The sequence below is a fragment of the Garra rufa genome, chromosome 4 (assembly GCF_049309525.1).
Source record: "Garra rufa chromosome 4, GarRuf1.0, whole genome shotgun sequence".
Lineage (NCBI taxonomy): Eukaryota > Metazoa > Chordata > Actinopteri > Cypriniformes > Cyprinidae > Garra > Garra rufa.
Window position 1 is genome coordinate 11,224,137 of NC_133364.1, and position 14,366 is coordinate 11,238,502.

The 14,366-nt window shown below is 32.3% G+C and overlaps 1 protein-coding gene across 3 annotated transcripts in view; it reads left to right on the forward strand.

Moving 5' to 3' along the window:
* Window positions 1-53: 53 nt before the first annotated feature.
* flncb (filamin C, gamma b (actin binding protein 280)) overlaps window positions 54-14,366 on the forward strand; it is an 80,949-nt gene continuing 66,636 nt past the window's right edge. For all 3 annotated transcript variants that reach the window (XM_073838642.1, XM_073838644.1, XM_073838643.1), the window contains exon 1: window positions 54-516. In XM_073838642.1, coding sequence (XP_073694743.1) covers window positions 138-516 — 379 coding nt within the window. In that variant the 5' untranslated portion in view covers window positions 54-137. The remainder of the gene's footprint in view (window positions 517-14,366) is intronic.

The following is a 14,366-nucleotide window of genomic DNA, read 5'->3' on the forward strand; positions in this document are numbered from 1 at the left end:
TGCCCTTTTCGCACTCGCTTCCAACTCTCTTTCGTTTCTTTCCTTCTTTTTTCCCCCCGAAGTCCCACTCCCCCTTACGCCGTAAAAACTCGCTGATTGTCGTATAAAAGGGGGGCACTTGAACATCGGAAAAAAACATGATGAGCAATAATACATACTACGACCAGCAGCTGCCGCCGCAGTATTACCAGGGCACCGACAACGGGGAGGACGGAGACGAGGAGATGCCGGCCACGGAGAAGGACCTGGCGGAGGATGCGCCCTGGAAGAAGATCCAGCAGAACACCTTCACCAGGTGGTGCAACGAGCACCTGAAATGCCTCAACAAAAAGATCAACGACCTGCAGAAGGACCTGAGCGACGGGCTCAAGCTCATCGGGCTCCTGGAGGTTCTGAGCCAGAAGAAAATGTACAGAAAGTACCACGCCAGACCCAATTTCAGGCAGATGAAGCTGGAGAACGTGTCTGTCGCGTTGGAGTTTCTAGAAAGGGAACACATCAAACTAGTTTCTATAGGTAAGTGCTGCCTTATTGCATTATATGCGTTCAACTCTTCCAAACGTGCTTTGATGCGATTTAGAGAACCTTAAAGATGTTTAAAACAAACAAAAAGGGTTTTGTGATGTATAAGGTTGCATCTTTAATTGGCGTTTGTTGCTATGGTTACCTCATCAGTTTAAGTTCGCCAGCGTTTACTTACCGCACTTTGACTTTGTTGACAGGGAAAGGTATACTTGCATAAAGAAAGCATACTTTTAGAGGCCACCTAGAATGTTTGTTTTAACGTTCTGCGGAGGACCCAAACCTTAATTAGTGGGGTCAGACCACGCAAATGACCCATAATTAGCTGTCATAATGAGTCTGTTTTGCATTTTATGTAAATATTGATTCTCATTTGTTATAATTCCATTATTAGCCTATAATTAAGTGTTGTTTTAGATCGTCCACACTCGTTTTTTGTTTTAATGGGCAGATGAAGGTTAAACAAACATGTGATGTGAAAAATGTGAAAATGTCCATAATTTGCCCATTAAAGACACTTTATGATACTTTTCGATAATAAATATGAGGCCGATGCAGTTTGACAGTTGTGTACACTAGCAGTCAAAAGTTTTTGATCAGTAAGATTTTGAATGTTTTTAAAGAAGTCTCTTCTGCTCACCAAGCTTGCATTTATTTGTTTTAAAGGTACAATTTTAAAATATTTTTACTATTTAAAATAACTGTTTTCTATTTGAATATATTTTAAAATGTAATTTATTCCTGTGATTTCAAGGCTGAATTTTTAGCATTACTCCAGTCACATGATTCTTCAGAAGTCCTTTTAATATTCTGATTTGCTGCTCAAAAAAATAATTATTATAGTTATGTTGATAACAGATGAGTTGAATGTTTTCAGGTTCATTTGATAAATAGAAAGTTCAGAAGAACAGCATTTATCTTTTTAATCATTATAAATGTCTTTATCATCACTTTTGATCAATTTAAAACATCCTCGCTAAATAATAATAATAAAAAACTTTTGATTTTAGACAAATGCCGATCTTTGCATCTTTCTGTTCATCAAAGAATCCTGAACAAAATGTACTCAACTGTTTTAAATGTTGCTAATAATAATAAATGTTTCTTGAACAGCAAATCAGCATATTAGAATGGTTTCTGAAGGATCATGTTACACTTAAGAGTGGAGTGATGATGCTGAAAATGTAGCTTTGATCACAGAAATAATATATTCAAATAGAATGCAGTTATTTTAAATAGTACAAATATTTCACAATATTACTGCTTCCACTGTATTTTGGATCAAATAAATGCAGACTTGGTGAGCAGAAGGGACTTTTTTAAAAACATTAAAAATCTTACCGTTCAAAAACGTTTGACTGGTATACGCTACCAGTGTGCATTCAAATACAAAAACATAAATTTAAGAATGATATTTGTTTGAATGTACATTAAATATGAACAATATAACTGCATTATATAATGTTATACAGTAATATGTTATCAAAATAACTACAAAAACGTTTGAAGCATCAAATCTGCTTTGTCCAGACTCCCTAGAATCTTAGTGACCCAATATTTGCTGATTAATTAAATGTCATTAATTTGATTCTTATTGTGTTCTGTGATCTGACATCAGCTTCTCCTCTCCGTATGATTGTTTCAAGATCCTAGGACAGAAAGTGTACATTTTGGGGTGCATTTTGCACCCCTAGGCTTTGGTACACAGTCCCAAACCCAGCTCAGGATCAATGTTGTTATGGATTTGCGGATCCACCTACTTTGAAAAAAGCATGCAGGCATAAAATAATAATCAATTAGAGTGTATCCTTAATGTGTGAAACATGCAAGGAAGGATTTTGGGAAGTTGTTTTTGTTAATACATCTATCTATTATTTCTCTGTCTTTAAAGCCATTCCAGTAGTTTTAGTGGTAGACTGAAAGTCTGATACTAAACTAGAAATGTGATCCTGGACCACAACACGGGTATATTTGTAGCAATAGCCAAAAATACATTGTATGGGCCAAAATTATCGATTTTCTTTTATGCCGAAAATCATTGGTATATTAAGATAATGTTCCATTAAGAGATTTTGTAAATTTCTTACCATAAATATATTAAAACTTCATTTTTGATTAGTTATATGCATTGCTAAGAACTTCATTTAGACAAATTTAAAGGCGATTTTCTCACTATTTTGACTTTTCACACCCTCAGATTCCAGATTTCCAAATAGTTGTAGCCTTTTCTAACAAAACATACATCAATGGAAAGCTAAAAAAAATGACCATTATGACTGGTTTTGTGGTCCAGGGTCACAAATAATGAACTTCATAATGATTTATTATAATGTCATGGTACATATAAATCAAAAAGCACAGTAGCTGTTTCTGGATCATCTTGGCTTTTGTAAAATGACTCTGGGATCTGTTTTAGGCTCAGTGTTGTTGTTTTGCAATGGCAAAGCCTTATATTGTTCTGATGTCTAAGCGGTGGGTGTCTGGAACTGGCAGCATGGCATTCTTTCAAAACAAAAAGGGCAACGTTCATTTCTATTTTCTGGTGGAACCACAAGACTGGATTTGACCATTGATAGACACTGCATGGTTATTTGATTGGTCTGCAGATGTAGGCCTTCTACTGGGTTTGGGGGAAGGAGCCAACCATCTCACACACTGGCACATGACAGCAGTGCTTTCAGGCCGGCTGTCATTGGCAATGAGATGGATCTTTCCAGAAGGGCACCTGCCTCTGAGAACTCCCCTTACGCAAGAGTGTAGAGGTGACAGAGGTGCAGGAAAAACTCTCGCACCCTCGTCCAAGAAACCATGTGTGTGTGTGAACTGTGTCACATGGGGGTTGGCCTGCTGCCGCTACAGGAAATACCACTCACCTCATTTATTTTATCACTATACGCACTCAGTCACACATGCAGATGGACCAGAAAGTGTGAGAATATAGAGATTTACGTTTACATGTGTGCATGAAAATAACTGGTTAAAAAAAAAGTATGTTTTGTGCAATTTCAACAAAATGTAAAAGTAAAACATGGAAACAAACAAAAAGTTCAGTTTGACAAGGTTCATCACAGAACTTGTGTAATGGAAATAATATGGAAACAACATTTCAAGTTTTGTGAGAGTGTGCAGAAATTTTGTGGGTGGATGCAAAAGCATTGAAAAGCATTGATTTATCCATCACTATGTCCCCCAAGGGCTCTGTAAAATATAGCTATATCAGTGTTTTTTCAATATGCAAAATATAATATTGTCGAAATGCATATATTAATGCTGGTAGTTTATTTGCATGCTAAGAAGTGAACGTGCACTTTTTGGAAAAATATATAAGCTAAAAACCCTGCGTTTTGGTCTAAGTGATGATAGCTTTGGGACAGGATCTTCAGCGTTCAGCCCCCGAGTAAGTGATTGATAGATAGACAGCTGCGCTCTGGGGTCCATCTAGTAACAGGTGCTTTAAATAGTCCCACAGACCCAGAGAGCCGAGACAGAGGGGGTTGCTGGAGGTTTTTTGGATTGTAAGGGAGAGAAAGAGTGAGTCATGAGATAGAGACGATGAGCACATGATTCGCAAAATTTGTTGGATGAGTGTCCCCCTTTTTCTTGAGGATTTTTCTTTCTGCTCAAGCAGTTCAGAGATGAGATTAATAGTTAATTTTAGCAACATACACTGCTGTTCAAAAGTTTGGGGTCAGTGATTTTTAATGTTTTTTAAAGAAGTCTTTTCTGCTTATTGAGGCTGCATTTATTATGAAATATTATTGCTGTTTACAAAAACAGTTTTCTATTTTAATATATTTAAAATATAATTTATTTCTGTGATGCAAAGTTGAATTTTTGGCATCATTACTCCGGTCTTCAGTGTCACATGATCTTTTGTTAATCATGCTAATATGCTGATTTATTGTCAATGTTGGAAACAGTTGTGCTGCTTAATATTTTTTTGGAAGCTGTGATATTTTTTGAAGATTCTTTGAGGTATAAAAAGTTAAAAAGAACAGCATTTTCTAACAATATAAGTCTTTACTATCACTTTTTTATCAATTTAACACATCCTTGGTGAATAAAAGTGTTAATTCCTTTCAAAGAAAGAAAAACATTCCTGACCCCAAACTTTGAACAGTAGTGTATGTTGTTACAAAATATTTCTATTTTAAATAAATGCTGTTTTTATTACCCTTTTTTCATCAAAGAATCCTGAAAAAAGTATCACAGCTTCCAAAAAAATATTAAGCAGCACAACTTTTTTCAACACTGATAATAAATCAGCATATTAGAATGATTTCTGAAGGATCATATGACACTGAACACTGGAGTAATGTTGCTGAAAATCCAACTTTGTATCACAGAAATAAATTCTATTTCAAAGTATATTAAAATAGAAAACCACTATTTTAAATTGCTAAAATATTTAGCAATATTACAGTTTTTTAAGACTTCTTTAAAAAAACGTTAAAAATCTTACTGATCCCAAATTTTTGAATGGCAGTGCATTTTTTTAAAAGGCTGTCAGTCAATGAATAAATAAATAATATACTACGTGTTTGAATTGTCCCTAAATAAAGATAATTTAATTTATTGTTTTATCTTTAGACTTTTTTTAATATTAGATATTAATTCTAATATAAAAGCTAAATATAATCTACAGAAAAAAGTTTTCTTCAACCTTGACATTTGTAAATGAGCACACTGTGATTTAAAAAAAATATTTTTATTTATTTAATATTTTGAATATTTTTAGTATTTTTATACTTATTTAGTTTATTATTTTTTAATGTGTTGGACTGTATATTTTTTGTGATTTGTATATTTTCATAAAATTAAAATGTTTATTATAAGTAAAATTAGTGTGATTGTTAGTCATTCAAAATAGAGGTCGACCGATATGTATTTTTCATGGCCGATAATGTTACCGATTATTACAGAATAAGTAGACCGATAACCGATATTTTGAACTGATATATGTGTCTAGTGTAAAAATGAATTATTAATGTCTAAATTAAAAATAACAAAGGCTCTGACCAAAAAAACGTTCTCTAAGTGCTTTAAAAAATACCGATAACCATAAAAAATGCTTAATATCGGTACCGATAATTTGCCAGGCCAAATTAAAAAGGTTGTTTTCAGCCTTGACATTTGAAAATAAACAGACTTTGTGAAGTTCGATTTACCACTAAACTACATGTTTACATTTGCAAGACTTAAAATCACATGCGCATGATCAGTGGATCTAAGATCTCTCTGTTTTTCTGTTTCTCTCTGAAGTGAATGTCCCTGTTGACAAACCGAAAGGAAGTCCCTATTGATGTGTTGTGTCCCAGAAGGGAAATTTCATTAGATTTAAATTGAAGTCATAGCATGTTTTCCTGAAGTGCTTTAGTGGCTTTATCAGCACACTGACTTATCTCTCAAAGTCAAGCTCTGTTTCTCTGCATGTAACACTTTCCTGGCCCATTAAGCAGCTTTCCTCTGCAGCTTAATACACTGAGAAGTAGCGGTCGGTTTTATCGATTTGCTCTCTGGGTTACCTCTGGCATTGTTTCTGCTGGACATTGCGTGTTATAATTTTTGGTCGGCTTCCAGAGTTTATCTCCAGATTCAGCTGTGTGTAATCGTTGGCTATGTCTTTCTTTCTATGAACAACAACAAGCAGACATTCTTGCAAACATGGTCTCCCTCTTTCTCTCTCGTGTCCTCCTGCTTTCTGCGTATAACAGCGTCTTTAATTGTTACCATGTGTCAAGGGCTAGTCAGTCCGCTGGAATGCTTAAGCACGGCCAGTGAACACCCCCTACACACACTCACTCCCTCTGGAGATTCGGCATGGGCCGCTCTGGTGCCTTCCTCAATTTGCCCCACTCGGTTTATTAATATCTCTAATAACGAAGCACATAAAATTAGCAGTTTCTTTGCTGCAAACGGTTGCATATCAAGGCTACGGATGGCCCAGGTGCATCCTGGGGAGGCGGAAATCAGGTGTTTGTTTGAAACGGTTGTGCAACAGCTTTTAGTTCCTTTGTTTGAATGTGGGAAACTCAACATGTGTTGTTCAGGCCAGTATTTATTTCTAATTGGTTGTATTTGGATTATTAATCACCCTAATGAGAAAAAAATGCACTTTTAGATCATACGCAAACTTTTTTTTATAAAGGATTGGAAAGCTTTGGGTTTTGACGCATCTCGGTTCTTGACAGCAAAAGGCCTTATGGTATCAGAAGGGTTTATTTAGGATATCTCTTGACACCCGCTGAATCATCTGTTACTGTATAAATCCTACACCGTCCTCGAACTCCGGGAGATCGGAAAATGATGGAAAGCAGACGAGGGGAAAAAGGGCGAGTCGCTTTTGATTATGAATGGGGTGCTGGAAGGCTGACTGGGGCTTCATCTGCGCTGTAAGTGATATTTGAACCTCTCCAATGTTTTCAGCTGCTCTCGGTGCTGTTTGGATTGAGTTACACATTGTGGAACATGCTCTTTTGTTTTAATGCACTTTTGAGATTTGGAATCAACTGGTTGCTCAAGTTAAAGAGGGAGTTTGACCAAAAATGAAAATTCTGTTATCATTTAATCATCCGCGTGTTGTTTTAAATTTGTATGACTTTCTTTTACCAAACATAAACACAGAAAAAACCTAAAAGAAAGTACATTTCTACATTTTTAAACTATTCCAAAAAATATATTTTGAAAAATGTTGTTTTGGACCCCATAGATGTTCATTGTCTGGGCAAAATCAGTTCAGAAATGATTTTGGAAATATCTTTAAATAAAGAAAAAAGTCATACAGTTTGGAATAACAAGTGGGTGAGTAAATGATGACAAACTTTGTATATTTTTTAGGTGAACTGTCTCTTTAATGTGTTATTTACACATTTTTGGGCTAATGCTTTTTCAAAAGTCAAGGTGCATTACATTCAAAAGTGACCATAAATACACTGTAATTATAAATAAATGAATTGTAATTTTGCAGAAGAATTCTACTTTAAAAACTGTTTAAACTTTGTATTCCTCAAGTAATTTGGAAAAAAGTTGTTTTTTTCCAAACTTGTTTTTATATTAGTTTTATAAAATTTTCTATTTAAATATTATCAATATTTTTTTTTATCTGATTTTCAATAATATTTATAGTTAAAGGATAACTTTTAAACCGTTTTCAATGAGCTTTGTATGTATTTGTTTATTTACTTATTTATTTATTTATTCATTCTAGTTTTTTATTTTATTTTATTATTTTTTTTAAACCAGTTTTATTATTAAAATGTTGGTAGTATTATAATAATAATCATATTATAATGATTTTTGAAGGATCATGTGACACTAAAAAGTGGAGTGTTGCTGCTAAGCAATTCAACTTTACCATCACATAAATAAAAAAACCTTTAAAATATATTTAAATAAAAACAGTTTTAAATTGTAATAATATTTCACAATATTACTTTTTATTTTATTTTATTTTATTTTACAAAATTGGAAAATCTCACTGACCCCAAACATTTTCTAAAATATATTTAAATAAAAAAAGTGATTTTAAATTGTAATATTATTTTACAATATTACTATTTTATTTTATTTTATTTTATTTTATTTTATTATTTTTTATTTTATTTTATTATTTTTATTTTACAAAATTGGAAAATCTCACTGTCCCAAAACTTTTTCTAAAATATATTTAAATAAAACTAATTATTTTAAATTGTAGTAATATTTTACAATATTACTGTTTTATTTTATTTTACAAAATTGGAAATTCTTACTGACCTCAAACCTTTTTCTCAAATATATTTCAATAAAAATAGTTATTTTAAATTGCAATAATATTTCACAACATTACTTTTTATTTTATTTTATTTTATTTAACAAAATTGGAAAATCTCACTGACCCAAAACTTTTTCTAAAATATATTTAAATAAAACTAGTTATTTTAAATTGTAGTAATATTTTACAATATTACTGTTTTATTTTATTTTACAAAATTGGAAATTCTTACTGACCTCAAACCTTTTTCTCAAATATATTTAAATAAAAATAGTTATTTTAAATTGTAATAATATTTAACAATATTACTTTTTATTTTATTTTATTTTACAAAATTGAAAAATCTCACTGACCCCAAACATTTTCTAAAATATATTTAAATAAAAAAAGTGATTTTAAATTGTAATATTATTTTACAATATTACTATTTTATTTTATTTTATTTTATTATTTTTATTTTACAAAATTGGAAAATCTCACTGTCCCAAAACTTTTTCTAAAATATATTTAAATAAAACTAGTTATTTTAAATTGTAGTAATATTTTACAATATTACTGTTTTATTTTATTTTACAAAATTGGAAATTCTTACTGACCTCAAACCTTTTTCTCAAATATATTTAAATAAAAATAGTTATTTTAAATTGTAATAATATTTCACAACATTACTTTTTATTTTATTTTATTTTATTTAACAAAATTGGAAAATCTCACTGACCCAAAACTTTTTCTAAAATATATTTAAATAAAACTAGTTATTTTAAATTGTAGTAATATTTTACAATATTACTGTTTTATTTTATTTTATTTTATTTTATTTCACAAAATTAGAAAATCTCATTGACCCCCAACTTTTTTTTACAAGTAAAAAATTGATTTTAAATTTTATTTTATTTTATTTTATTTTGTTTTATTGTATTTATTTTATTTTATCTTACTTTACTTTACTTTACAAAATTGGAAAATCTCACTACGCCCAAACAATTGAATAGTAGTCTACTGTAAATATGATTTGTATATAAAATACATAAAAAAAACTATTGTGCAATATTATATGAGTAGAATTAAAATTAAGGATCCCAAACCACATTCCTTCCTGTGCTCATATAAAGGAGCGACAGAGACATGCATGTGTCTTTTGAGACTTCCTGCCAGTGAAATGTTACTCTACCTCTGCAGTAACGAAACGGCTGTCGGGGTTAGCGGCAGGGTCAGGGGTCAAGATCATGACTGGTTTGCTGATTTGACAGCCATGAGACTCTCAAACAGGTGTTTAACAACAGCTACGACTTCTGTGCCCTCTCAAATATGTCTTTTTTTTAGGCTGTGCAACATATAAGTCACTCGATCAGCTCTTTATGTGTTCAATGCAGTCTAAAATGTCTTTGGCAGGGATAAAGCAGTTCTGTCTTGCGTTATCTGTAAGGCTGGGAGTCAGACGGCCCAAGTGCACTCTGGGGTGTCTGGTGTCAGCAGTGTCAGGCACAGAGGGCTGTCAGCGGCGTGATGATGTCATCAGCTGCCTGACCCTGGGTTGCCAGATTGACTCAGACAACAAAATCCCTCAGCGTCCACATGGTCCAATGTCTTCGCCTTGCTTATTTTCTCCAGCCCACACACGGAAATAGACTGACTAAATCCTGAGGATTAAGTAAGGGCTTATAAATGGACAAATGACTAATAACATGATGTAAAGGTATTTCCCTTGAATTAATAGTTACAGCAACAGTGATGCTTGCATTAGCAAATGCCACAAATATTTTCCATCTATTTGATCGTGGTTTAATGGAAGAGGTCTTCACCGTTTGAACTTCCCAGAAGGAAACCCATATGTGAACTTTCTCCCTCACAACCCTGGAAATGACTTTATCTTCTGTTTTCCGGTGAATGGTAGAGTTTTAGTAGAGAAACAAGTGTCATTCAGAGCTCTTTTTTCAAAACGAAGCTTAACAAGGCAGTAAAAAGCCCCATCTGACTGACATTCGACAACTTCATCCCAAGTCTGGACTGTGTATTGTTGTGTTTTCTTTGGACATCAACATAGAAATGGCTGAGACATGCACAGCTAATGATCCATAGGCGTGTTACAGGGAGCTGGTTGCTGAAGGAACATAAAGAATTGTGTCTGTGTCTCAAGTGTCTGTCTGTGTTTATAGAAATGTGACGTAAAGTGCTGACAGGCCTGTCTCTTAAGGGCTTTTTAACATTCTTTCTCTCAGCACCGCAAAAAAAGTAGGTGATCTTAAAACTTAAAGTAATGATTTATTTTATTTTATTTTATTTTATTTTATTTTTTATTTTTATATTTTATTTTTATTTATATTTATTTTATTTCAACCAGTTTTTTTTATTATTAAAATGCTGGTAGTATATATAAATTAAAAATGTGCTCTCTTTCTTCATGTTACCTAGATCTTAAAATTTAAAAATATTTAATAATGTAATAAAAATAATGATAAATAATAATACAAATAATGAAGACAGCAGATTTGTATGGCTCTTTTTTGAGTTTAATTATTTTATTTTATTTTATTTTAACCAGTGTTTTGTTATAACCAGTGTTTTATTATTAAAATGCTAGTAGTAAACCTTAAAACTAAAGATTTAATTTTCTATTTATTACTTGTTTTTATATTAGTTGTACATAATACATATGCAATTTTCTATTTATTTATTTTTATCTTATTTTCTGTGATGATATTTAAAAGACAACTTTGCTGTTTTTCAACTAGCTTTGTGTATGTATGTGTTTATTTGTTTGTTTGTTGTTCGTTATTGAATTATTCTATTTTATTATTTTTTATTATTTAATTAAATTTTATTTTTGAGTTCATTTTTTGATTATTTTATTTTAACCAGTGTTTTATTTTATTAATATTATTTTTAAATTTATTTTATTATTTTATTTTATTTATTTTTATTTATTTTTTATTTTAACCAGTGTTTTATTTTACTTTTTGTAATAATTTAATTAGTTTAATTTAATTTTTTAAATTATTTTATTTTATTCTATTTTGTTTTAAACAGTGTTTTGTTTTATTTTATTTATTATTAAATTATAAAATTTATATTATTATTAAAATGCTCGTAAATTATTTTTATTTTATTTTATTTTATTTTATTATTTTATTTTAACCAGTGTTTATTAGCCAGTGTGTATAATTAAAATGCTGGTATTATATGCAAATTTGTACTTTTTCTCCATGCTACCTAGATATCTCTGCTTTTTGTCAGCAAAAGTCAGCCGGATGACTCAAAATACATTTTGCGTCATCCTTCAGATTTTTGATGACAAATTTTGAGGATACCTGACCTGTTTTGTGGGTATCTCAGGGCAGGTAACATGGAGAAAGAGTACACATTGTCCATTTTGAAATACTATCAAAATTACCAAGTTGTCTTTAATTATTATTATTATTATTATTTTTACAATTTTATATTTAATATAATCAGTATTATTTATAGAATTTTTTTTGTAAAATACTGGGTAAAAACAACCCAACCGCTGTTTCAAAACAGTCCAGTCGCTGGTTTTGTCCATATTTCACCTAGCGTTTTTTAGAGTGTAAAGTAAACACTCATAAAATATCTCAAAATGACTGTGTGTGCTTGTTTACAGCATTTGTACTGTCTTGTAGTCATACTTTTCTTCAGATGTCCTATCCTGAGCCCTGAGGTGACGGAGTCTGTCCTAATTCAGGCGCAGTGGAGGGAGACCAGGACAAAGGCTCCTATGTGCCTGTTCTGGATGAAACTTCAACTCTAAAGCTTTGTTGAAGGATCGAGAAGAGGGAGGGTGAGCGCATGCTGCAAGCAGACAGTTAGAGAATGTGTGCATGTGTGTGTGTGTGTGTGTGTGTGTGTGTGTGTGTGTGTGTGTGTGTGTGTGTTGGGCCCATGAGGGGGAGGGCAGATCTCTGAGCACATCAGTTGTTGGTTTAGGATGCCTGTTAGCAGCTGTGACGGCAGCTGACTGGGTTCACTCAGGAGAGGAGATTGCCTGATTGCTCTGCGTACTATAAACAAAACCACTGTCTTACTAAAAAAAGTCACATTCCACTGCACTAAATGCACTGAAAATTCCAACACAGCTTTTCTTGTTTTATTTTGAAATGTTTCATGCATGGTAGCACCTAAAAGTTGAGGAAAACAGAATGTGAGGGCAAGTGGAAGTTGCTATTGTTTCTTTTTCGCTGTGTGAAATAGTCCTGGGGAGATTAGGTTTGGAGAGGGAAATGCCTCTTGGTTTGGGCCTCCTTAGTAATGACAGACTTATTACAGTGTTTTATTACTGGTTTACATTGGAGACAGGCTTTTTTCAAGTCATTTGACTTGAGGAAGAGGGATAACCTTTTCTTTATATACGCTTAAAGGGATAGTTCACCCTATAACTGTCATCCAAGATGTTCATGTCTTTCTTTCTTCAATCGGAAAGAAAACATTCCATGATTTTTCTCCATATAGTGGACTTCAATGGGGAGCAACGGGTTGAAGGTCTAAATTGCAGTTTGAATGGAGCTTCAAAGGGCTCTACACAATCCCAGCAGAGAAATAAGGGTCTTATCTAGCAAAACGATCAGTCATTTTTTTAAATAAAATGAATATTATATTCTTTTTAATGACAAATGCATTGGCTGGAAGTTCCAACCCAGTGTTTACAAAGCGAACGTGCAAAGAAAGTCAAACGACCTTTATAAAAAAAGTTAAAACAATGATGTCAGGCAATATTGAATTTGGAGAAGAAAAAGAGATGCAGTTTTTTGCCCTACCCTACATTTTTGAATTGAAGTACAGAGATGAAGAATTAACCTTGCATGACCTTTCAAACTTTTTTTTGTTTTGTTTCGCAAGATAAGACCCTTATTCCTCAGCTGGGATCGTGTAGAGCCCTTAAAGCTGCATTGAACAGCCATTTGGACCATCAACCCATTGGGTCCCATTGAAGTCCACAGGTAGGAAGTACTTGAATTTGAAATTTAAGGCCCGGAAAACCCTTGAAAATAGCAATATTCCTGAAAAGAGGTACTTGAAAAGTTCTTGAATTATTTAAACGTAATTCATCTATGAAATAAGTGTTTTTTTTTTTTTTTTAAATAAACACATATCTTTTAGCGCAAAATTACCACAATTTAAAAAACATACTTTTTTCGCTTATTTCTGTTAATGTCATAAAACTAGCGAGCTAAGCTAAGCTAAGTGTAAAAATGGCATTTATACTGGACCGCTCCGATTGATTCAAACCCGATTCACTAGCAAAAACCAGCTCAAATTAAAAGAGCCATTCATTTTCAAATTTTCAACATGGGTTGTAATGATATTAAAAAGCATGTAGTGATGGGCGAAACAGAGCTCTTCAAAGCTCAGAATAAGTTAAACCATTGCATCACAAAATGATTCACTATTTCGAATCGCTCCATTGAAACATGTATCACAAATCATTCGTTTCAGATTGGGATTTCAAATCGCATAATGTGAATTTGACTTAGATTGACACTTTGGAGCGGGTTCGCAAATCAGTCGACTCATTCGAATCATTTGATTTAGATCGGAACGGGTTCATGAATCATTTCGAGAATTAAATGATTCAAATCAAACGATCTAAAGTCCTGATCTAAAATTATGGTTCATGAATCATTATTCAGTTCAAGACTTAGGATCGTGGATCGCAAATCTTTTGCTTTAGATCGGAACTTCGGAGCACGTATGGCGAATCATTTGTTTCAGATGAGAATTTCGGAGCAGTTTCGTGATCTTTTTTTCAGATTTTTTTACTGTACACACTAGAAAACATTAAACAAGGCAGTACAGTTATACAAACAAATAATACTTTGCATGGGCTCCACTTTAGTTTTGCCATTTTGTTCATAGTATATATTTATTCATCTATTTATCTTGTTTAGAATTCGAAAGAGATTGTTTGATTGTCCTTGTAAATCAAAAAAGTAGTGCTTGAAAAGTCCTTGAAAGTTCTGAAATTTAATTTTCATCAGTTCACTATATGGTTTTCCTCAAAATTCTTAATTTTTTTTTAACTGAAGAAAGAAAGACATTAACATTTTGGATGACATGGGCGTGAGTAAATAATCCTTTA